Below are 24680 nucleotides of genomic sequence, written 5' to 3' on the forward strand. Positions count from 1 at the left end.
CACTACGCCATGTTGGTGTTTCCGAAGCAGATTATGCAATGCAATTCATCCATCTAAAAACACCCATTCGGCTCCAAACACGCCGAATGAGTCCCGGGAACACCGGGGGAAATTTAAATGGTCAAAGATGCAACTATAGCTCCCCATGTTGTTTTTCTGTAAAAGCGTGGGGCGAGATGCGACAAAAAACGTCCACATCCAACGTTAGCCAACCATAACGTAATCATCAAAATGTCTTCCTGGTGTTTACAAGAGCATTTGTGCACGTAAAAGGCAGTTTGCGCCTTAGCGCTAAGTGTGTACCATTTCATTGCACTAAATTTCAATTAGTTTAGGCGGAAAGGCAGCACATGATCACTTCGTATCATGAGGAGGTGTCAGACAAAAAGGGAAGACAGAAAAACGATCACGCAAACGCAAGAATCGATAGATAAATATTTGGTCACTCTGTAAACTGCGTGGAAATTAATGCGCTTCACTGCTGTTTAATGTTAGCCCAAGAAAGCTGCTGATGCAAGAAACAACCTGCTGGCAAGCTGGCGTGTCTCTCTCTCTCTCTCTCAAGCCAGCTGCAGTGAAACGACACATGCCCTGACCACACTGTTATCTCGCTTTAATACTTAACTATTTTTTATTTTCTGGTGGAGGTAGAGACCAACTTCGGAGTTTTACGTAAACCTCGTTAGGCAAGTAAACATTTAAAGTGCCTGCGTAACCTGCGCGCACTTGCGGTGATAGTTTAGAGTAAATTACGCTTAGAGTTGAAATGTTTAATAAGAGCGTTGCTAAACACACAACAGTGAAAATAAAACAAGCTTCTGTTGCATTGAAGCTACTAACATGACCCTTATAATAAGACATCTTTGTGTCTGACAAATGTTTTAAACAACGTTTTACGACCGATTGCACAGTGGAGACACGGTCTGCATTGTAATCAGACTACAGAAATAAACACAAGAAGCTTTTTTATCTACAGCACCAGTCCATGGCCTTACTTTCGTATAGAAGCTGGAAGGGAATCGGGCGGTGCGTGTAGTTAAAGCTGGTCTCTGAAAAGCAGAGAAGTTGGGAGTAGACCCAGGCAGTCTGGTTAGCTCGCTAACAAAGAAAAAGGAGGAACCTACCACGTGACGAGGTTGCACTATCCGAGGGAATTTCGGCAACAGTCCCCTGCAGTTTGGGTGGAAAAAAACCAAGAGTACCAACACAACACACGGGGCTTTTGTCGATCACTCTGCCATTAATTATTCCAAAAATACACAGCCACTGTGAGGAAAAGGGCCCGCTTATCGGAGCCTCTCGGCTTCGTTCCGGATTCAGCAATGGGCGAATCACCGAGCTACAGCTCGCCTCGCCGCCACAGCGAATATTATAACCCTAGGCCGCGAAATAGTCCGTCCTATCCCCGATTACTTAAAATGTAGGCGACTCCACGGCAATCCTGAAGCGAAAAAACAGATTCCCGACGAGAGAGCGGTAATCCAGATGGCGGTTTGACGCGAGGCTTTTTCTCTCGTTTTAGGGAGAGACGCTTAGAAAATGGCGGCTAGCTCCTCTCCGTCGGATTGAGTCTGACAAACATAGAAGAGCTCTGCGCGCGCGTGTATGTGTGCGTGCGCTGCTGTAGGCGGGAGACACTACTCATTCTCACCACTAGAGTAAAGGGCAGATAAGAACCGACAGAAAAGCTCAAAGAAGATACCACAGGAGGGCATTGTCTTCCCAAAAACACAGCGCAGTGTCACTTTCACACTTATTATTCTACTGTGATGGTGCTGCTGGTTAAACTGGAAATATCGCTGCCTCGGTTTAACGTGCATCCCGCATGCTCTCGGAACAACTGTTTTAAGCATATCCAGCTTCTGTCCACAAAACATTCACACAAACGGGATTATTCATGTTAAATGACCTTGTTCATTCATAATTTATACCAAAACAGTTAATACTCTTCAACAATCAATTATGTATCCTTATTTCTGTTAAATTGCCACGGTAAACGCTCTGATTCTCTTTAAAGCTCAGGCTGCGCGTTTCTCATGTCACTTTGAACAGGATCTGAATCGCCCACCACCACAGCAGCCTTCTGTGGAGGTGTAGCCTGTGGCCACATGAAGGAGCTCTTTCCCTTCAGTGTAATAAAACACCACATGGTGTCTAGGAAACAGCACCAAGCAGGACCAAACAGCTCTGACATAAAAGCCACTGCACCTGTACTAATGATTTGAATTAACCCTGTAATTACAGTATTAATCACATTTCATTGTCAAATTTAACTGCTTCATATCTGCTAACTCCCTGTGAAAAATCTGTGTAATAAATTGTGCCAGATAAAAAGAACACAATAAAAAAAAACATATTTCAAATGAAATACTAGAGCTTTTGTGCATTTTGTTTATTTACTTGTAACAATGTGTATTAAACCCAAAAATAAAGATTTCTTGCATACAGGCTTTTGACATATTTAAATAAAGAATTTAAATGAGTACTACATATGTGTTTTGCCTACACATATACATTTTTTTGTATTTTCTGTTTAATGTGTAGGTAGCTGCTTTAAAATTTCTGCTTTTAAAATCCTGCTGGCTGAAATTAATTATTTGTAGAGTTCATTGTATGCTAATAATAGTAATTGTGCTTACAGATTAAGTGCATTATACTCTGTAAATAACATTAAAACTAAATCATTTTAAAACAGCGCCATACAAAACTGTTTCCTTTTCAATTATTTAACATTAAAGCCAAGTGTTATCTTCAAAGCGGTAGTTTGGTTATTTGGGGTGAAGTTCTGTTGAGACGTTATGACCAGTTAATATCTTACCTTCAACAGATAACTCAGAGTTATAGGAAACTCCCCAGAAAAAGATAACTCTCCTCCCAGTAAGAGGGGGCCAAGACAACACTGGACTTCTCTAAACAGCTTCTGTTTCAAAATGCCCATGTTTCACTTTTTGTATAAGGTGGTTACTTATGTAGAGGCCTTTTTAGATCTTTTTTAAACACAACTGCTGCATTTAAAACACAAACAGCTAAATTAATAAGTATATATGGGCGCCATCTGAAAGAGGAGCTATCTATTCGCTATACTCACTTAATGCTTGTGGTGGGTTGAATGCTAGTGCTTAGTCTCTACAGTGTTTAACCAGGATCTTCTTGCTGGTTAGATTAAAAGAGTAATGCAGAGTAAAATATAAAATATGAAAAAAATCATTAATAGTGTGCCTAACAGTAATGCCATTTTAAATGTTGGTCATCTTGGCCACCATTATTGAAAAAGCGACATTAGATCCCAAGGAGTTTTATTCCCGGGTAAATAACACAAAAAATAAATAATAATAAAAAAAAGAAATGGGACTTATTTCAACCTGAAAGAATTCAACATTTGTCTTGGACCCTCTATGACTGCCCATCAAAATAAAGTTACAAAGAGTTGAATTCTGAAGAAAGACATTAACTGATTATATCCTCCGAACAAACTTAAAAAGAGAATTTTAATCATCCAGCTAAATTAATAAACATAGACATTAAAATTGGCAACATTTTAAATTATTTGATGTATTGTTGCATAACACTGTCACCTTAATGTTTTAGCAATATTTTAAGTGTGTTTTTATTTTCCAATTGTATTCATAATGGCTGGCGACACCTAGAATAACTATACCATTACATATATTAAAAAAATGTCTGGGCATCCACTCTGTTCTGTGATGCATTTCTCTAAACTGTGATGCAAAATAAATGGTGTGCACACTGGCATTATACAAAATCTAGCTCCGAAGAATATTTTCAAAAGTTACTCTTAAATTATATTCAATAAAGTTAATGTAAATTTGCTTTTTGTTACTAAATCATGGGCAAAATAAGGGTGACATGTTTGTTTTTTCAGCATACAAAGACTGTCAAACAAACTATATTTTCGAAACCCTATCAGAGATAGCCAATAAACAATACAGTTATTTTGGTAAATGCTGAAATTATGATAATGCAAAACAAACTACCGATTCATTTAAAAAACAGCATATTGAGTAGCTATTCAATACCTAATCTGAATTTGAATTTTTACTAAATGTTTTCAGGAAATTCCAGTCACTTCCTGTGTTAGTCACTGATGGATCCCTCCGTGTTTAAATTTCAGACGGCCGAACAGGTTTGTTGAGGCTGAATTACAGTGTCGTGCAGACACTATGGAGTATGAAACCTAGCATGTCATGTGTCAATTATATGCATCTGGGTATTAGAATTCAAAGTGTTCCCCCACAAATAAACTGACCCTGCAGCTGCTGGTCATTTCTCCTCTTCACCACGTCTTTGCAGTTTTGGTAATTTTATGCTTGACTCATAGCAGCTACAAAATTGTGCCAACTACCACGGCGATGTTTTATACCAACTAGGCAACATTTCATCCTTGGCAGGCGGACGTTTCACCACCCCTTCACTTCTGTTTTTGCCAGCTTTACTGAAGCTGGATTTTTCAAATCAAGTCTGCAGAAGCAATTGGTTTTAGACTTAAGCATTTAGACTCAAAAAGGTAATTGCTAACCTCAACTTCAAAAACACTGCTTCCACTGTTTGTTATTTTAGCTCCTGCTAAAGGAAAACAATATCTGAAAACAAATTGGACAGTTATGCTGAATATTTTTATGGGTCTGAATCCAAATCTTGTTTTTAAGATAAACAAATGTAGTATGAAGAAACACACAAAAACTGACCTAGGACATACTTAAGCATACATAGAAATGAACACTTCATTACGCTGGGTTGGAATGTTAAAAACAAAATTAAATAACTAAGACTACATTCGTGTCACCGAACAGTCCACATACAAAAAAAACAACAACTGAAAGATTCCCCAGGTACCGTGTTGACATGTTTGGATCTTAATATTAATGGTGAAAAATATATATATAAAAAAAATCATACTATAACTCTCGCTTTCCTTTCATTAGATTTTCAATTTAGGCCTTCTGACAAGGAGAATTGAGCCTGCAGACAGATTGTAAAATTTTATTAAATGAGACTGCTTATTTTTTAAATATGTATTAATACTACCCATGCAATGTGTGTAAGCTATAGTAAGAAATTATCAATATTACATTTGTTGCAAAGGAGATAAGGTTTCCAGTTTTAACATATGTTCCAAGTCCCTGGCTCATTTGAATTTTCTCATGCTGTCGTGACTTCTGCACAAGCTACTTGTGTTTATCTTTGGTCGTTTTAAATAAACAGTTGTTTATGACTTCCTGTGTACAGAGGAGGTTATCCAAGGCAAAACATGTTGCACAAGATTAATCTGGGACCTCTCATGTATTCTTAATGTTTAAACCAAGTGGCTAACAATAAAAAAAGATCTGAAAATTACAGAAAAGCTGCTTGACTCCAAAGGGCAAAAACTAAAACTATCAGTCTCTAGAGCCAGTTCTCTTCTTTTATAAACGTTTTAACAAGGAAATATATAACTTAATATCTTCGATTTTTGTGCCTAGTTTTGGGTTACAAAAACAGTGCGTGCAAAGATGGTGGATTTAAGCACTCCTTTGATGACCCCTCATGGATTCCAAGGCGTTCCCTACACTTCCTGAGATATTGTTCCCGTCTCAGTCGTCTGAAATACTTCCACAGAGATACACAGAAACAACACATCTGATGTGGCTCCATCTCCAGAAGCCATTTTCTTTGAGATAAGTTCTGGAGCTACCAAGAGGACGTTCATTACATTCACAGTGTCCGCAGAGCATTACTGAGTGATGGCCATAACAGAACATCCCTGATGATCTCAGTGAAACACAAACCAGAATAAACAACATGCAATAATAGTTTAGGCTTACCTTAAACTCCATTGTTGAAATAATCCAGGTAGTAATCCAACGAACCATAAATGCAGTTACACCTAAAAAATGAAATGAACAAAGAGATATTAGAAGTAAATACAGATGTTAAGCTTGAATCAACAACTAATATTTTCAAATTTTCAAGACAGAGCAATTCAATAAAAAAACAACAACATTATGATTCAAGGTCTTTATTGTTATACTACAGAGTTGAGTGGTTTGGCCACAAAGACAAGTTACTATCTTTTTTTTTTTTTTTAATTATATAAATTGTAGGTAGCAGTTTTACTCCAAAAATCAAAAGCAAATTTGTAAACTTTTTTATAAACAGTTAAAGGGAACAATTTTTGAATGACACAAAAACAGAGAGACTTAAAGACAGTTAATTTGACAACAGCCCAATCAAGTGTTAACTCTAGTATGACAAAAATAAATAATGTGCCACTCCAATGAGCAATCACTCCCTGACAAAAATACAGCAAAACAAAACAATTTGAATGTTTTTGTAAGATTGATGAATTTATGAAAAACCTATTACTACTAATACTACAGAAAGTAATAAAAATAAACATTAATGCACGATGCTGACAATAATTTTCTGCGGAGCGGCACAATGTTGGGAATCAATGTTCACTATTGCAATGACTATCAGCAATTAAGCCGCACCATGGAAGTTCCATAAGTGAGCACTTTCATTTTATTTCCACTAAAGGCACATTTGAGGGAAATAAGCATTGCTGATCGAGTTGGAGAAGCTTAGTCATTTAGTCATTTAAGAACAGCTAAGGCTAAATAATTGAACCATATCCAAAAACAGCTACAAGATAAATATCACTACTAATTATTACAGAACAAAGGTCCAGTGTAATGTAGATAGAATTTCCTCCAGAGTAATATGTGAGCCAGGTTTGAAATAGCTGCACTCTTTAAGTTGACCACAAGATGTCAGTAAGTTTTGCCCATTCATATTACAGTACTTGCTGAAAAGAACATCATGTCTCCCACAAATTTGAATGTAAAGCTTGTCAAAAACCATCAAGTTGTGCATATTTTTCAGATTTTGAAGAGAAACTCAATATAGTATGTTTTAACTATAACATCAAAAAGGTATAATATGATTGTTTAATTTTTTTTTTCTTAAATTCTGTTTTTGAGCAATTAATTACATGATGAAATTACAAAAATCCCAGCTAATAAAGTAAATATCCACAAAGTTGGATCTGATATCTGTTTATTTAATTTCCGTATGCCGAATATCTGGGCACAATGTCAAATACTTAGTCCTCAAGATGAGTAGACTTTTTAAAATGAACCTACTAGTTTCAATAGCTTGATTGGGCTGTTGAAGTTTTCACCAACTAACAGATCAAAAACAACTGATCTGGCCTTTAAGCTGAATTAGAGACAATTAGAAGTCAAAGAATTAAGTAATATTTATCCCAACCATTGCAACAGCAAAAAATTTATTAAAGAACATTGACACAAATTTTGGATCAATATGCAAAAAAATGTTTTAGAAATATTTCAAAGTTTTATGATGAATGTTTGGTTTTGAATCAAAGTACATTAACATATTTGATATTTATTGTTGAATTTTTGGTTAGATTTAGATGAGCATCAGTATATTTTTTATATCAACCAAATAGCCTTTCATGCCAGTAAATTATAAACATGATTTTGACATATTTGACATACGACTCTTCAGAAAGTTTACTATAATACATTTACTATACATTTATTTTACTTGTGGTAATTTTAAATATAACCAACTTCTCATGGGTTTTGGATGGGTTTTATCTAAGACTACTGACGCATCTTAGATACCATTTTGTTGTTTTAAATATACTATACGAGTGAAACTTAATGACTGTAACCTCGATAATTCCGCAGCTTTCCGCTTTAATTCATTCATTTCAACAGCTGAAATAAACCTTGCTGAAAACTAAACATATTAATCAGTTAAATAAGTTGTTGTGGTTTTGAAACAGATACTCACCTCGGTTTGAGGCTTCAAACACACAGAGTATCTCATAAAAGTTTAGTTTTTGACTGTGGTGGAATCGATGAGTTTGTCGCGTCCAGCTGCCAAGCTAAAGCTAACGGGCTAACTACATTAACGTTACCGTTGCAAATTTTAAGATGAAAAAAACTTTTTAAATGTTGAATATGGTCACCACTGAGGTGGACTTGAACGGTAAATCAAATAAAAGAGACATTATTAAAACAGCGAGGAAATAATTGCATTATAAGCGTTTCTTTATTTTATAAAAGGGACATTAACATTACTTTATCAGAAGCTAACGTTAGAAAGCTAACATGCTAGTATTCGTTAGCTGTTTGCTTCCCGATCTCAGACTCCTCAATGAACACCATTTAATTTGTACACACGGCAGGAAAAAAAGTACATAAAAATGAACTCTTCTCAAACAGAAGAACTAGTGGTTTAACCAAAGTAAGGGTCATTCTTGGCAAATACACTGTTACTCAATTTTTAAGAAAATAACAAGACAAAATCTTACTTACCTGCTTGTCCTGTTACAAACCACCGATCGTATCCGCCCTCAGCATCGCCATTGGCCACTTCTTCAAATCCGGGCTTTCCATTGGCTGCCGCAGATGTCAGTTTTAGCAAATACCCGTACAGCGGAAATGTGTACGAAAGTTCATAACATGAAACTTCATTTTCAAAAAATATTGTTTTTATTTAAAAATGTTCACTTTAGTCGCACAACTTCCCCTTCATTCATAAAAAAACTGCTTTCGTTTCGGCGCAGCAAGAGTGTTGTTTACAGCGTAGGCATGCTAGCTGCTCTCTGTCCAGCCTGATGTGTTTTCACTCAGATAAACAAGCTGCTATTTTATTGCTTTGTTTTCTGGGTTTGGCGCTGCAGTGTGCCATCTATTTTTCATTACGCCTTTCACATTAAAACAGGCGAAGCCTACAGCAGCGTGTGAGTTTGTTCAGAACATTTACCTGAAGGCTTAGCACATTGTCTCACTGCTGGGGTGAGATTTGACTGGTCGAGTAATCTGTCCCCCAAAAAGCAGGCCAGGAGACATAAAAGCGGCCGAATTATTGACCAGAGTACCATTCAAACAAATGGTAGTGATGCATATGTAAAGCTAAGTGAAATAGGATGAACATAAATACAAATTAGTGTTTCAGTGATGCATTATCACCACAATTTAGGATTGGAGTTAAAGTTATGATCATTTATGATCACTTATTTTCACAGAGAATGTAAATAGCTGACATGCAGCCCCACTTGACATATTCACTTTGTGTATTCACAGTAATTTTTGTAACTAACATATCAGCAAAACAACATTCAACATGTTTTTAAGTTGCAAAAGATTCAGATCATATACCAACTACATTCTAATTACCGAATTGTGATCCTGTGTGTGTGATCCATTATCTGACACTTTATAGAACACTTATTCAGTGGAGGAGTGAAGAAGAGTCCCATATCAAGAGATTATTGTTTTTGACAAAATCAGAGTTATTGGACAGAACCTCTCCTTCAGCATGTAACAAGTTTGATACCCATGGGTTGGAATGAGATTCTTACAGAATGGTGATCTTCAGTAAAAGTACCACAGATTCATTATATTGCCTTATATACACAAAAATGTAAAATCAGAATATATAGCATAATGTTTAAAATATTTTTTTTCTGAAAATGCAGAGCATCTGTTATTGCATATGCAGCTGGACATCAGACATATTTTAAATTTGATTCACATTCAGTAACCACACCATGACATTCCATGTTTTTAGTGAAGCAGGAATATTTCCACATTGTAAAAGTTATCTTTCTTATTAAGAGAAAGGTGTACTTTTCAGTCAGCCAGCTAATGGTCAATGTAAAGCAATATGTGGGAAAGGGGTTTTTCTATGTTGTTCTATTCCAGGGTCAGCAACCTCTATAAATCAAAGGTGCTCTTGGTCCTGTTACAATACATTTGTTTTTATCCACAAAATCGACATGACCCTTTTATACAAAATTGTTATGTTCAGAAATATCTACTCCTAGACATTTGTTTTTATTTTATTATTAACCCGTTAAAGAACCACCATCCTGTGTTTGCGTTTAAAATAAATGATAAATGAATAAATAAAATACAAAGCCTTTATAAAAGAAAGTGAATACATTTTTTTGTTCAATGGAACACTTAGCTTTTAAGTACACCAATAATGCTTCTGTTTTGCAAACAAATGATACAAAACATTCTTTCACTAAAAATTATTATTAAATTATTATTGTCAATTCTGTTGTGGAAGTACTATGCATATTCAACATAAAAATCTTTAGCAAAACAAAATCTAAAAATTAGCCTGTTTACTGTCTTTATATTATAAACATTCACTAAATTCTTTTTCATTTTCAGGCAAAGTTACTAAGAACCACTTCTTACGTCGGAGCTGTTTGCAGTCCCCAAGGCAGAAATGAGAAATGAGATGCCAGAGAAAGGCCCTTCCCCCGGCATCTCATTAATTTACTCTATATATTAAAAACATCATTGAACATTTTTGTAAGTTCTAAAATCTCTTCTAGGAAATTTCATATCTAGATGGATCTCTCATCCAGAGTTCTGGATCTTCTGTCATGTTATTTTCAACTCTAGTTCACTCTAAAGCTCTGGAGTGAGCTGTGGCGTGAACCAAGAGTTTTAAACATCATTTAAACATCTTTTAAAACAAGGTTCCTCAGGTATTTGAAATGGAAACTGGCCCACAGCATCGTAGATCTGCTTTGCAGTAAGTATGAGGTTCATTTCTAATTTGTTTAGCAGCAGAACCCTCTGAAGTCTTTGCTGTTGAATGCTCAATGATGTCTAATCTGGGCCACAGCACACAGTTCTAGTTAAACTACCAGTGGAGTTTAATAAGCATCTTATGTTTTTGTGATATGTATTTTTGTGGCATTATTTTTTTAATTCACTGGCTTCAAATCTACTAAAACAGATTAGGAAGAGCAGCAGGATCCATGATTGTGGAAGATTAAGGTGTAAACCTATCTGTCAAAGGAGCGTGGGAGGTCTGTATTGCTGTGGATCGGAAAGAAGGATTTTCTGATCTGTTTCTGATCCAAACCCGCTGAAAAATATGTTCAGTTTATTGGTTCTGTCCAAATATTCATGTATCTGAGCCTCCTTGTGCTCAGATACACTTGTGATATTCTTCATCCCTGAGCATTCATCTCTGATATTACCCTGCTGGAGCTTCCTCTCCATTTTCCTCCTGTACTTCTCTTTGCTGCCTTGAATCTTGAAGTTGCTTGTATACTCCTTTATTGTCCTCTGTCTCCCTGAGTTTTGGTCTTGTTAAGAATTTTTTTCAGGGTGGGAATCATCCCATTGTTTTGTTAGGACTGATTTTGAAATCAGAAATTTACATGCAAATCTAATAAGAACTGGATGAGATTCATGTAGGGAAAAGTCCTGGCCCAAGCCAATGTCCAGGTCTTGATCTCAGTGAGATGCTATTGGTGACTGCTATAAGACAGGCTGTATAATGGATCACCTGAAACATCAAACAGAAAGTGATGAATAGGAAAACTTTTCCCTACAGATGCTAGTACACGGGTACACACACAACAAGCATTATTATTAATCTCTATTTTTCTCAATTTATTTTTTTCAAAAGAAATAAAATCCCCGTTTTAGGAACTCACTTGTGGGAAGTCAAGATTCAAACTCAGAGAAACGGAGCACATAGTTGTAGTTGCAATTAGTGAACACTAGATGGAGCAAACATAGCACACATGTTTTAAGGAAGGACAGTCTTCAGTGATTTATTTTTATCCCGAAAAAGCTTAATGGTCCCCTTTTTAAAACAGCACATCAAACAAATTATTTATGTCATTGATGATCCTTTCTTTGTATGTACATCAAAACATGCTGGTGGTGATCATCAGTGAACAGCACAGAGATGGTTTGAGGAGACGGAAGAGGCTCTTGATGACTATTTCTGCTCAACTGTATGGGAAAACTAATCTCCTCAATGGGAGGTCATTGACAGCATCACTGACTACAATGTGTGAACAACACTGTGGCCCTCAATAAGATATAATGTTTCTCCAAAAACAACTCCTGGAATTAAAGCTCTATTCAAGAGAAGAAGAGAGCCTTTATGTCATGCCAAGCGAAAGCAGAGAAAGTCCAATTTTATCCACTCATTAAAGAAACAGCATGCGCCACACAGCTCTCGTTTTCTATAACTACAACTGTAAATTAAAAATATTTACAACAGTAAAGTTGTTTTCTCCATTTGATGGATTTACTAGCTCTCTTAATTATGCCATCAGACTTTTTATCAGAAGGACAATCTATATAATTTGCTTCATTTTATAGCATTAAAATAATTAACATTAAAGAGAACATAAGATCCATTAATGACTCACTGTTTAGTTGGTCAGTACCTGTACCTGCTTCACTTTGAGTCATTTAACCTAAACCAATCTTATAAAACTGTCAACAGCTTTAGTAATCTGGTTAGTTTTTGTGTTTTTACATTTGCTTTTAGCGTTTTGTTCCTGATGAAAAGCACATTGCGTTATATTGCACAACTGTGGTGTTTAAATAAATCCTTACATGATTTGACATTATAACATTGCTCCAAGGATTCATTAAGATATGTGAATATCTGCTTTGTTCTTTTGTTGCTGCTGGTGCAATTTTTCAATGTGTTCATGTACATTTTGTATCCACTGGAGAGATCACATCTGTCAATGAATATACTAAACTCCCTGGGCAAACAAAATGCGTTGTCATCTGTTGGTCAAATCAAAGCTTGATTTTATTATACTTATAGACATGTTGTGTTCTGACATGGACTACCTCATATTTGATCTTTAACAGAGTTCTACAAATAGATTTATGTTCTTATCGTCAAGATCCAAACTGACATGACACAGACTTAATTAAAGCTAAGCAGACCAATATAATATTTTCTATGAATTTCATATTTTTACAATGAAACTCAGGTAAATTTTATAGAATCAAAAAGCCATATTTAGTTTTAGTTATATAATGTTAAAATGTATTATTTTATGAGATAGACTGGTGATATAATAAGTGAAATTACACAGAATTCAAATATGGAAAGGCTGATGTACAATTATTTTACTCACTTCCTCAATTTACCGATTTTTACTGGCATATCAAAGATTTAAAAGCTAGCTTGATGATATTCAATGAGATTAAATCACACAGTGATAGTACCACTTGACATCCACAGCTATGCTTGGTTTTTAGACTGACATCTTATTATAGTCTTTCCAACAACAGAAAATTTTAGATTTTTTGTTCATAAAAATATCTTAAATAATTATAGGGATTTTTGTGGTCGATTCAAAAGTGTACTGCCTTTATTTTTTTCCACAGTCTGAAATAATCATATTACACCACCATACATGTATTACACCACTTTACTTCTCCAGTGGATAAATATATCTGTGTACTAGATACAGAAGAAACACAGCAACTGTTGCATGAAAATAAACCAGAACTTATTGTTTATGTCTTTATAAGCCAAAATAGAAATATCATAAAGGGCATAGCTTTTTTTGTTAGAAATGTTGCTTTAAAAGCTGAGCATGAATTATTTAAAGCAATCCTTTTCTGGTTAAAAATAAACCTCAGAGAACATTGACAGAAAATTGTCCTATATGAGGTCGGGCTGCTTTTGCACCATCTAGTGTTCACTTGTTGCAACTACACCTCTGACCTTCGTTTTGTCTGAATTATGTCTTTCCACGGTATTTTATTTCCTTTGGGGGAAAAAAATAAATAAATAAAAAACGTTTATCAAAACTACGCATATAATGCTTGGTCTATATATTTTTTATTTTTATTTTTTTATTTATGTGCTTATTTTCACTTATACGCCAAAGTCGGGTTGCATAGTGGTGCAGTTGGTAGCACTGTTGCCTTGCAGCAAGAAGGTCCTGGGTTTGATTCCAGGCCGGGGGGTCTTTCTGCATGGAGTTTGCATGTTCTTCCTGTGCATGCGCGGGATCTCTCCAGGTTCTCCGGCTTCCTCCCACAGTCCAAAAACATGAATGTCAGGTAAATTGGTCTCTCTAAATTCTCCTTAGGTGTGCGTGTGTGGGCGCGGGGGTGTGTGTGCATAATTGTTTGTACTGTCTGTCTCTGTGTTGCCCTGCGACAGGTCCAGGGTGTACTCCGCCTCTTGCACAGAACATTATCTAGAGATAGGCCCCTGCAGCCCTCCAGACCCCATTAGGGACAAGGGTGTACAGATGGCCAATGTCAGGCCTCAATACTATAACAATACAAATCTTCTTTTAAAAAATAATAAACGGTCAATGTCAGAAAATTCAAATTCAAACAGTTTTCGCAGTTGTGTAACAATGAACCCTCAAGTTAGGTTTTTACAAAACATGACTATTGTGCTACTCTTTGCCAGCTTGGATGCATTTTAATGTAATTCAAATCAGGCTCATGGTGCAGAGATATGACACACATGACCAAAGGACAGCTTAAATGGTACAAGAAAGTTACATGTGTCCAGTTTTCTAAACAGAAAATTAGTTTTGTTTTGATTACATTTACTTTGTAATTATTTGTGCAAGCAAATAAAATAACCAATTTTCTCTATTTGGTGCTCAGCAAAATCACTGCATTTCTTCATGTTTCTATTCTGCAACTTAGATCTGGGGCTTAAAAGAAGTTACAAAAAACATTCCGACTCACATCAGCAGCTTTGTAAATCTTAAGAAATGGAACTCATCCTTTGGTTCAAGGTTCGGTCTTTGTCAACATCATAACTTATCTTCATGTGGTACCTCCTTGCATCTCTAAAGCCTCCCTAAGTTCCAGCAGGTGTGGAATAATAAAAATAAAACAAAGAGCTTGCACATAAATTGTTTTTTTCTCATGGCATCCTAAGTGTTAGAGAGAAGCTACTTTCTAAAATTCCACTAACAACAGATTGCTTGTCCATCATAGGACAGAACAGAGACGCAAAAGACAAACAATCATGCAGACACACACACACCCCCTCCCCACCCCACACACACACACACAATAATATGCAAAATACATAAATCCCATTTAACATGTCTGAAAAGATTCTGCAGCTGTCATGTAGCTGTGGGTGCATAAAATGGAACAATTTACATGCTATCCAAAGTAAAACTCTGAAAAGCCTGGAGAATTGTAGCTCACCTTAAAAGATCAAGGCTGTCTTCATTGAAAAAAAAAAGAAAAAAAAAGGTATAAATCATAGATCCATTCAAGGATGTAAGAATTTAAATACCTTGTTTGGCTATGATAAAGTACTTGCTCTGTACACATGAGGAAGAAGTTTTATGTATCTACATTTTCACCCCTCTCTGTTTGGTAATGGTTATTCCTATCAGGTCGGTTCAGAGCTTAGATCGTGACTTGAAGTTTTTCATCCCTTTGCTTACAGATCACAGTTCAGATTTTTGCCTGTGTAAAAAACTGATTCACGCGGCCTCCTTCTGATCCTTGCTCTCGAGTGGCTGTAAATATTTTATCCTCCTGCCTGGAGCCTCATCATGGGGACTAATGATTTATTTACAGATTTAGGTGTCTATTTACTATTGCACATCCTCACATAATCTGTACTACTGTTTTATAATAAAATTAGTGTTAGTTTACTCTCACAGATCATCAGTTTAGACTGATGATCCTTAATTTCTCTCCTGGCATTTGCTCAGTCAAGCTTCAAGCAGAAACTCCTGATAAATTGTTCAAATTTGATTTTAGTTCACCTGTGATTCAAGCTGAAAATGCAGAAAAATTTGAGTTGCATTGACAGTTCCAGCTAAAATTGAAGAACGGACAAACAAATTTCTAACACAACCCTCTGCAAGAGCTGCTTCTTTCGATTCAATCTGGGTGTGAACATCTGACGAGAGACACTTGGTGTGGTGCATAAGAAAATCTCTAAATGTTGGAATCCAGCAAGCTTCCTTATCAGTTACTGAAACTCCTTTGTATGAAAAAACAGAATAAAAAAGGAGTTTGTTTCCATTTAGACAGGGGCGTAAGCCTCTTGTTGAATAGTATAGAGCGTCTCCACCTAGTCTCTTACTTGGACTAAGGATACAGCAGAAGATGCATAGATGAACATCCTTGCACCAAGGATGTGGCTTCAGTCTTTTGGGATGAAGACAAAAATGAGGTTACAGCTGTGATTTTTAAAGAACGAGTTTGTACAAACGAATGGTACAAAGCATCTTCACCACAGAAAGAAAAAAAAATAATGCTGTGCTCTACATAAACAGACTCTATATAATCCTCAAAACCACTGAGATGAGGAACCAAATGATCCTGAATGGAAAAATGCTAAGCTGAGCTCCCAACGGTGCAAAACCCTGATGGTAAATACAAATGTGTAACTAGAGAGTAACAACCTGCCCTGAAGCTGCAATCAGCAATGACTAACCCTGTTGTTCTCCGTAAATATTCACATGGAAGTTCACATGCAATTACGCATTATACAATGTCACAAGCCTGAAATCCCATAGAAAACAGTCATGAACACTGTCATAGTCAATTTTTTCTCCAATCCCTTCCCCTCCCTTTTGCTTTTTTCCCCTGACCCTGTTGTAGCATCTCTTGTTCCTGGTTATGGAAAAAAATAGTGACTGTGCAGTTGGGCGGAAAGATCTTATCTAAAAGCCGACGTTCCTCCTCAGAGAGTCAGACACACACGTAACTGGAGACATCCACACTGAAAGTGTTCATCTTGTTTGCTTTTTTCTAAGGAGACAATGGGGACAAAACGGTAGAGTTAACCTGAGCACGGTTTGGTGTTTCTTCGAATCTCAGAAAGGGAAATAAATAAATAAAAATCTGAGTGACATTTCTCATTCAGTTGAATCCAACAGAGTTTATTATTTCTTGACATTTTTTTCGAAGCATGAAAATAACACAATTTCAAATAAATAACAATAAATAACACAAGTCATGTTGCTTAATCCTGGTCATTTCAAACTTCTGAACTTTAAAGAAAATAAACTTTTTATGTCTTTTACCAGCCTATTTCCCATATACATCAATAATGCACACAATGGAAGAAACAATTGTTTTATAATAGGTTTCCAGACTCAAATTTTGTAATTCTCTTTATTGTAATGTGGCAATAGAAAAGAAGAAATATTCCAGAAAGAAAATGGAATCATCCAAAAATATGAGAGACATAAAATGGCCGTCAGTCACTTTTGGTCTGGAACTCAATGCAAGAACTTGTCAGGTGAGAGGATGAATGTGAGGAACGTAATAGATGAGCAACAGAGAAGGAGCTTGATGATGACCTGTAAGACGCTGGGAGCAGAGCCACCAAGAATATAAGGATTATAATGCAACCTTCTAGCCTTCTGCTATAGAAAACACATACTCAGGTCCAGAGTTTGCCATTGAACATCTCAACGACTCAACAAGAGCTTATGTGCAAGTTCTGTTGCCAGATAAGACTTTAATTTAAGCTGTAAAAATTATGCTTTAGGGTGCTTTTTGGTAATAATACAGGATATTTCCAATGCACTGCAAAGTTACTTTTGCTAACTAAGACTACAACACAAATATTTTGTCAACTGCCTTTTTTCCTACAACAAACATGACTGATATTTTCATCAATTAATAAAAACAGGACTAAAATATTTTAGGAAAAAAAAGATATAATTTCAGTATTGTACTATAGAGGCATTTCTCCATGATTTCATACTTTTGTCAGTTAAAGTCACAGGACATTTAGATGATAAAAAAACAAAACAACAAATGACTAAAATGGGAATATATTCTAGGTAAAAGCCTTTGACAAAATCAATTAAAATGTCTTACAGCTAAGGTTGGCAGCAAAGGTACCTGACCTACTAAGTCAGATGTGTTTTCAACCTACACAATGTCTGGATGGATATTCTCTCTTTCCAAATTACAAGCAAACCAACATAACAACGAAGAACTGTATTTGTTTGGCAGTGAGCCAAATTATAAAACCAGCAGATCAAACAAACAATTGTTTCCCCCATTGCAATCTTGAGTGAATCTATTTTTTCCCCCAAAGATGACACGAAATGGCTGCTTAGCTACAATAGATGATGATTTTTTGGAAAAACAGTCATCATGATGGCATCAGAAAGTTATACATAATTGGACTTTTGAAAGCCATAGTTCACAAATCACTTGCAAGAGATTCAAATAAAAACTGCAAGATGACAAAAAAACATGAGTTTTGTTTACATTTTGACAGTAAAACAGCAGTTCTTAAGAATGCACAGGTGCTAGGCATACTGGTATCATCGGAATGTGAACTGTGAGCTGTTGATGTGCCTCCATGACTTACAGTGTGTGGTTTGTGTTTTTTGGTTTACATTTGTGATGGCTCCCCCCTGGATTTTAGCAACCAGCTCTGCTGTTTATATATTTACAGTTATTCAGTAAACACAGTGTGTGACACTTCACATGTCTCATGCTTCAAGTGGACCAAACGTCACAAAAATTAACAATTTTATGTCTCTTTGTTGGGCTGAAGAGTTTTGTTCCAAAACACAAACCATCTATCACCTGTCAAGTTAGTCTCAATGTTTTTAATTAATACCCAAATACCATAACTCGATGTTTTAGTTGAATTTGGCAACTTCCAGCTCGTATTATTTGGTTTTTCTTGACTGTTTTGGTTCATTGTTTCTGCTTTCTTTAGAAAACAAGAGTTGGACACAGCTAAAGTGTGGATAGTGGAAACAAAATTATTTTAGCAGCAAGAAAAACCTACAGTCTTGATGAAAAGAAAGTACACCCCAACTCAGTACTAGGTTTTTACGTATCAGGACACAATGAAATGTCGGAGTCCAAATCTATGCGCAAGTGCACAAAAACACCCTTTTTGATTCCACCTTTGTCATTTATTAACAAATAAGCCAAAATTGTGAAGTTGTGATGAAAAACTAGGTACACCATACATTTCAAGAGCTATCAGAGCCACATTCAGCAACAAAATAGATGCTTTCTTTGACTTTATTAGTGTCTCACATAGTTGAGGATGAAAGTACCACCTTCGTCATCACTGGATTGCTCCATTTGATTTGACTCTCAAATTTTAGCAAAGAGGAATTCATGGTTAACTTAGTGAGTGTGGCTGCAAAGAAAGCCTGAATCATCACCCCACCAGCAATGGGCTCGGAAGTTGATGTAAGATGTTTATAATAATATGAGGTATTTGGTTACCCCCAAACATTTGCCATCGGTCAAATATCTTTACTTTGGTCTCATCCGTCCAAATGAGATTGTTCTGGATGTCTTGTGGTTTGTTCAGATGCAACTTTACAAACTTAATCTGTGCTGCTATATTGTTTCAGAAAGATGACGCTCTTCTACTGCAGTCCTTCAAGGTGTTCTTGTTCAGTCTTTTCTACATGCTCTGCTATCCTTAACATTTTAACTTGGACTTAACATTTTGAACGAGTTCTTGGATTTTTTTGAAAATCAATATATTTTTCAATATTTATAAAATGGTGGGGGTTGCTTCTACTTTCCCAATTAAGTCCTATGAAAGCAGCAAGTATTCTTTTTGTTTATCAAATAATGTCTCCATCTATTTTCGGCCTAATAAATAATTTCAGAACCTTGGAAAAACTAGATTTTGTTTTCTTTTATAAGTAGGACTTAAAAATTACTAAAAGGGTGCACTTGGTTTTTACCATGACTGTATTTCAATCAAGAGGTAAAACCCAAATACCAGAAATACTCCTGAAGTGTTTTGTTAAAAGAAACCAAACATATACGATTCTCTGTAAAAATCATATTATATATCAATGTGCTAATCTTAAAATTATATTCAAATGTCTTATATATACACATTGATAGTTGATTTACATTATTTATTTATTGTTAACTAAATACTACATTTCTACATTCATCAGGTGGCCGAAAAACAACTGTAAAGTTTCAATAAAACATCTTACTAACACAAATACAGTTGTTCCTATTGTTGCTATGGAAATAAATCCCTTCTAGCCCATCCTGGTCTGATTGGTCAGCTCCAGTAGCATGAACCCTTGCAGCCAATTACTTCATAGATATGGTAATCTGTGATGTTTGAAAGATGGATTTCAATTAGTTAGAATGTTAAAATATAACCCTGAGTGTAGAAGCAGTCCTCAACATTTTTTATGGTTTCTCTTGAAAAAAATAAACAACAAATTAAACAAAGACACCTGTTTAAAGTGACACAAGCTATACATATCTTATTTACAAAGTTTTGAATGTTATATTCATTTTATACAGACTTATGTTCAGCTTTATTTTTCTGTCTAGAGATTCACAGACAAGTTGCACTAGTACAACATCTTGTTAGTTGACTGCTAGTGGTTTGCCTGTCTGTTGGGTATTTAGGTATGAATATAGTTTGTGAAAATGTTTTGATCCGTTTAAGCCAATCATAGTGTAAAACCAATCAGACGTTCTGGTGTGCTGGAGATAATTTCCTTAAAAATTCAGACAAATGGGCATTTAAAGACCTTAAATTAAACTGACAATACCACAAGTAACTAACAGTGTTGCAAATCATTATTGGTCAGCTTTTTTGACAAATGGTGATGGTAACTTTACTCCCTTATCATTTTTAATATTTGTAGTGTTTCTCTTTTCATAGCAGACTTTTAGGGTCCAAAAAGGAGCCGTTTTTCAAGATAATAGGATTTCATTATCAGGTTGACAGTTTTATAGCTTATTTTCCTTGCATACAAACTTAATTATGATAGGCTAATATTAGTAGCCATCAGGTTCCTCATTGGTATTTTGTTTTGGTCATACTTTTGGCTCTGGTCAATTTGTCCTTAGTTCATACCAACACACTGCCATTTTGTTCTCTATTTCCATTTTGTCACCTTAAATCATTTTATACCCGTTTGATTAACCATCTGTTTATTTCTCTTAATTTCTTGACTTATGAAGATAAATAATCCTAAATTAAATACAATTGCCTGAATACTTTGTATTGTTCATCCTGTTTTCATCGACTGTGGTTCTAATCACTGATGGAATTGCCAACTCTCTTCTGAAAAATTACGGCACTTCTTACACAAACACATTTTCTATTAGCAAAACAAGAGTAGATCATGAAAAATACATAATAAAATCAGTTCTAAAATAAATTCCAATTCCAATTCCAAATAAAAATGTAATAGAGTCCCCAGCTTCTCACCAGCTAGCTCAAACAGGGATCACAAACACAATAAACTCAGGTGTAGAATAATGTAAAGTATTCTACACCTCCTGATAGTTGATATTGTGACTCAACTATAAATATTTTAGGATTATCTACATATTTCTAACACAAAACTACTTTGAGAACAAACTATTTTGTGGAGGGTACAAAATGGAAGTAGGACCTGACAAAATGGTTGCAGATGGGTATGAAGTCACAAAGGAATGGATTCACCCAGAGCCCATAACAACTATACAATAAAATAATAGACAATGTTAGAAGAAAAAAAATTTTTTTTAGCTGCTTCCAGGCTTCAACTGGAAGTTCAACTGCTTGGAAAAATGAGTGTATGGACCAAAACGTTTGTTTGGAATTGGGAAGCACATTGAGAGTCTTGGCTGTTTAACCAAAGCTGAAACACAATAACAGTAAAACACACGAGGTGTCATAAGCCAAAAACCATGATGGGGGGAAATATTGGTCAGAACCGAGTAGTGTATTGTTAAAGTAGACAAGGCCCAAATGTGATAGGCACGTTTGGAAAAGGGTGCTTACAGTTTGTCAGCTTGTTACAGGGAACTGAAAGAGGGTCAGTCAGTGCAGATATTACAAATGTTTTTTTATCCTGACAATCAAAATTGAATATGATAGATAGATTTTTCTCAGCTAATCAGAACTTGGCAACAACTGGTGGTGTCGTCCTGGACATGTTGCTGTAGAATATCATCACTGCTGCCTGGCATTGAGCTATTAGCATGTCATGACTAATAGGAATGTTATACATCAACTATCTTCAGTCAGAGGCCTTTTCAAATATGTTGCAAGACTGACTGCTACTGAAGACCTTTTCAGAATGACCATCTAAGACAACTTTTTGAAAATGCTGTAATGGTTTGAGTTGTGGCAACTCCCTGTCAGATAAATATTTTTTATTTGATCTTGAATTAAATAATTACATTAACAATAAAAAGATAACGTGTGTATCGTTGAATGAAAATTACTCCAAATCAAAAAGCACAACTTTTTGTTTTGTGACCAAATCAATTAACAAGAACATACCCCAGTTAGAAACTTGGCCATACTAACAGGGCAAGCACTTCTTGAACTAATCTCATCTGTGTCAGAAGCAGGGAAGAGATTAGTATTACTTAGCAAAATATTTTGGGCAGATAATCAAGAAAAAGCATCTATCAAAGTTAAAGGAGTGCACTAATGTGATACTGCCTTCTATTATTGGCTCTGTGTCTTTTCACATGAGGATTCAAACTTGTCATAAAAGGACAACCTCATCAACCTTGGAGACACAGCTCCCCTGAAACCTTCTAATAATCACCAATTTAGTGATTTATTTTTACTTTGTGATAAATGTGATCAGAAGTATCCAGAGAAACTGTTCCTTCTGTATCTTTCTGTTTTTTCCCATAAGCTCTTCCTCTCAAAAAAAAAATTAAAAATACTGTGTTTTTAAAACTTGTTGATAGCTTGTTGTAAAAATAAAGAAAACTGTTTTATAACAAAATTATCACTAAACAGCATTAAATGAAATGATTTCTGTGGAACAAAACTATGCAGATAGAAGAACGGAATGTATTCAACCTTACTGGAAAGTTGATAAACAAAGCACAACTGCACCGAACTGAGAACCAAAGATGACAGTACAACATAAAAAACATAAAAATAACAAAGAATCACTCTAAAAACAAACATATCTACATATTTCTGAATATTTAACAACTTTGTCTCTGCCTTTAGGACGCAGAGTCCCCTGGGACTGACTCCCAATAAGCGCCACAAGGTTTATCGGATGATGATTGCTAAATTAAATTTTACAGGCAGGAATAAACCAGATGCTTTTTTCTTTTACAACGAGGAGCCAATGTTAAATCGAATGGTGTGCTGTACATTCACACTGAAACTTCAGGTCATACAGATCAGCTCCCTGATCTTTTGATCCACTAACCTTTATTAATGCAAAGTCTGCAGTGTCCTTTTCCTCCAGTCACCATCCATTTTCTCCAGAAAGTCTGTTTAATGTCCCCCCTGAGGTTTAGGAGACCGATGCGGTGTCTCTTTGTCCCTGCTCAGAGAGGTTTTTTAGTGTACTTCGCTGAGGTGGTGGGAAATGATGACAATGACAGCTGGAGGTTTTGTCCCAGTATGCAGGGTAAAGCTGGTTTCTCGTTTCATATTGATGTGGACTGCTTGATGCTGTGAAAGCTGACACGTGAAGGTGAAGTTGGGATGGACATAGCCTGGGTCATCCTGGCCCGGATTGAGTGCTGCTCCTGCCACCGGTGGAACCGCTTCCGTACTGCTGAGCGGACCTGTAACCAACACCAAACCCTGGAGTAAACAACCAAACTGCACATCTTAGCAGGATGTTTGGTTTGGTTTCACATTTGTGTAAAAACACAGCTATGGGATTCCTCAAGAGTGTGTAATTGGATAGTTGGTTTATTTAGTATGCTCTTTTTCAGCAACACAATACCTGACTATGAGAAAAAGTATTTGCCCACTTACAGCTGTCTTTTTTTGTCACACTTCTTGGGTTTAAATTTATTAAAGAAAAATAGCTATCCTAACCAATATGGTTCTATGTAAAAAAAAAAGAAGAGGCTCTTTCCTCTGGCCCAACTAAGAATTGGTGCTGAAATAGAACTTTCTTAGAGTTGTGAAAACACAAAACACAGGTGCTTGTGATATGGAAGCACCAGCACCAGTACCAGCTTAGTAATGAGACAAGGTTGGTGGGAAAATCTTGTAAGTTTTCCCTGAATATTAACCTGAACATGAACTCCTGGGAGCATCTTCCAGTCTACTGAGTCTTGCTTTATATTTTTCTTGAGTGCTTTAAAGATCCAATTAAGGACAAACCTTTTCAAAACTGTTATTTTTGATTCCCCTGTTCCATTGTCCTGTGTCATTCTTCACGTTTTTACCTGTTTCTCACCTTGCATTTTTGTGAAGTACTAAAGAGCCCAAGCCTAAAAAGTACATCATAAATAAAACATGGTTAATTCCATCAAAACGTTGGATATTTCACAGCTCCCCATGTACACTACTCTAAAATTTCAATTGGCTTTGGGCCTGAAATAAGATATTTTAACCCTGTGCATGTTTCTTTTTTTAAATAAATATTTTCGTTTTCTCTTGAATGTAACTGCAGGCATCCTTTGTTCATTTCTTCCACTTCTCCTCCCCTGTTTTTCCTACAAGCCTCAGCCTGTATCAAAACACTAAATCAATATCCTCTGTAAGCTACACATGCTGGTTAAGCCCTTTGTTTGGGAGCTACATGTCAGTTCATGATGAGATATTCCTTCATCATCCAGCCAGCTACCACACAGAGAGGCTCGGTAACTGAAGGGAAGAAGATATTACATGAACATTCTGCTTGAGGAATAACTTGCAATGATTAATCTGTACAGCTCAGCTCCGAGGCCAGACCAAGCTGGATCTTTCTGACTGACGTTTGCCATGAGCCACAAACCAGGAGTTATTAAGGTGTCGTTAGCAGTGAGGGTATTGATTGTAACTTTAGAAAGCGTAATTTGATTCGTCATAACAAACTGCCTCTTTAGATTAAAATCTATTAGAAACTATAGTTAATTCATAATTTTTTTCTGTTGAACCTTTTTATCTGAAAGGAG

The 24680-nt window shown here is 35.9% G+C and overlaps 2 protein-coding genes across 8 annotated transcripts in view; both read right to left on the reverse strand.

The window, feature by feature from the left end:
* Positions 1–8381, reverse strand: part of LOC122822857 (KAT8 regulatory NSL complex subunit 1-like) — a 41135-nt gene extending 32754 nt beyond the window's left edge. Inside the window, exons 1-2 of one of the 6 annotated variants that reach the window (XM_044101829.1) lie at positions 8349–8381; positions 5823–5884 (exon numbers count right to left, since the gene is read on the reverse strand). The gene's annotated coding sequence lies outside the window, so the exon portion shown is untranslated. Of the gene's footprint in view, positions 1–995; positions 1099–1124; positions 1649–5822; positions 5885–8348 lie in introns of those variants that run through there. The other 5 variants (XM_044101833.1, XM_044101832.1, XM_044101831.1 and 2 more) reach the window with 5 other exon arrangements.
* An 8317-nt stretch (positions 8382–16698) lies between these two features.
* LOC122822861 (corticotropin-releasing factor receptor 1) overlaps positions 16699–24680 on the reverse strand; it is an 83939-nt gene continuing 75957 nt past the window's right edge. For both annotated transcript variants that reach the window (XM_044101861.1, XM_044101862.1), the window contains one exon: positions 16699–23354. In XM_044101861.1, coding sequence (XP_043957796.1) covers positions 23214–23354 — 141 coding nt within the window. In that variant the 3' untranslated portion in view covers positions 16699–23213. The remainder of the gene's footprint in view (positions 23355–24680) is intronic.

This window comes from Gambusia affinis, linkage group LG20 (genome assembly GCF_019740435.1).
Source record: "Gambusia affinis linkage group LG20, SWU_Gaff_1.0, whole genome shotgun sequence".
NCBI classification, from domain to species: Eukaryota; Metazoa; Chordata; class Actinopteri; order Cyprinodontiformes; family Poeciliidae; genus Gambusia; species Gambusia affinis.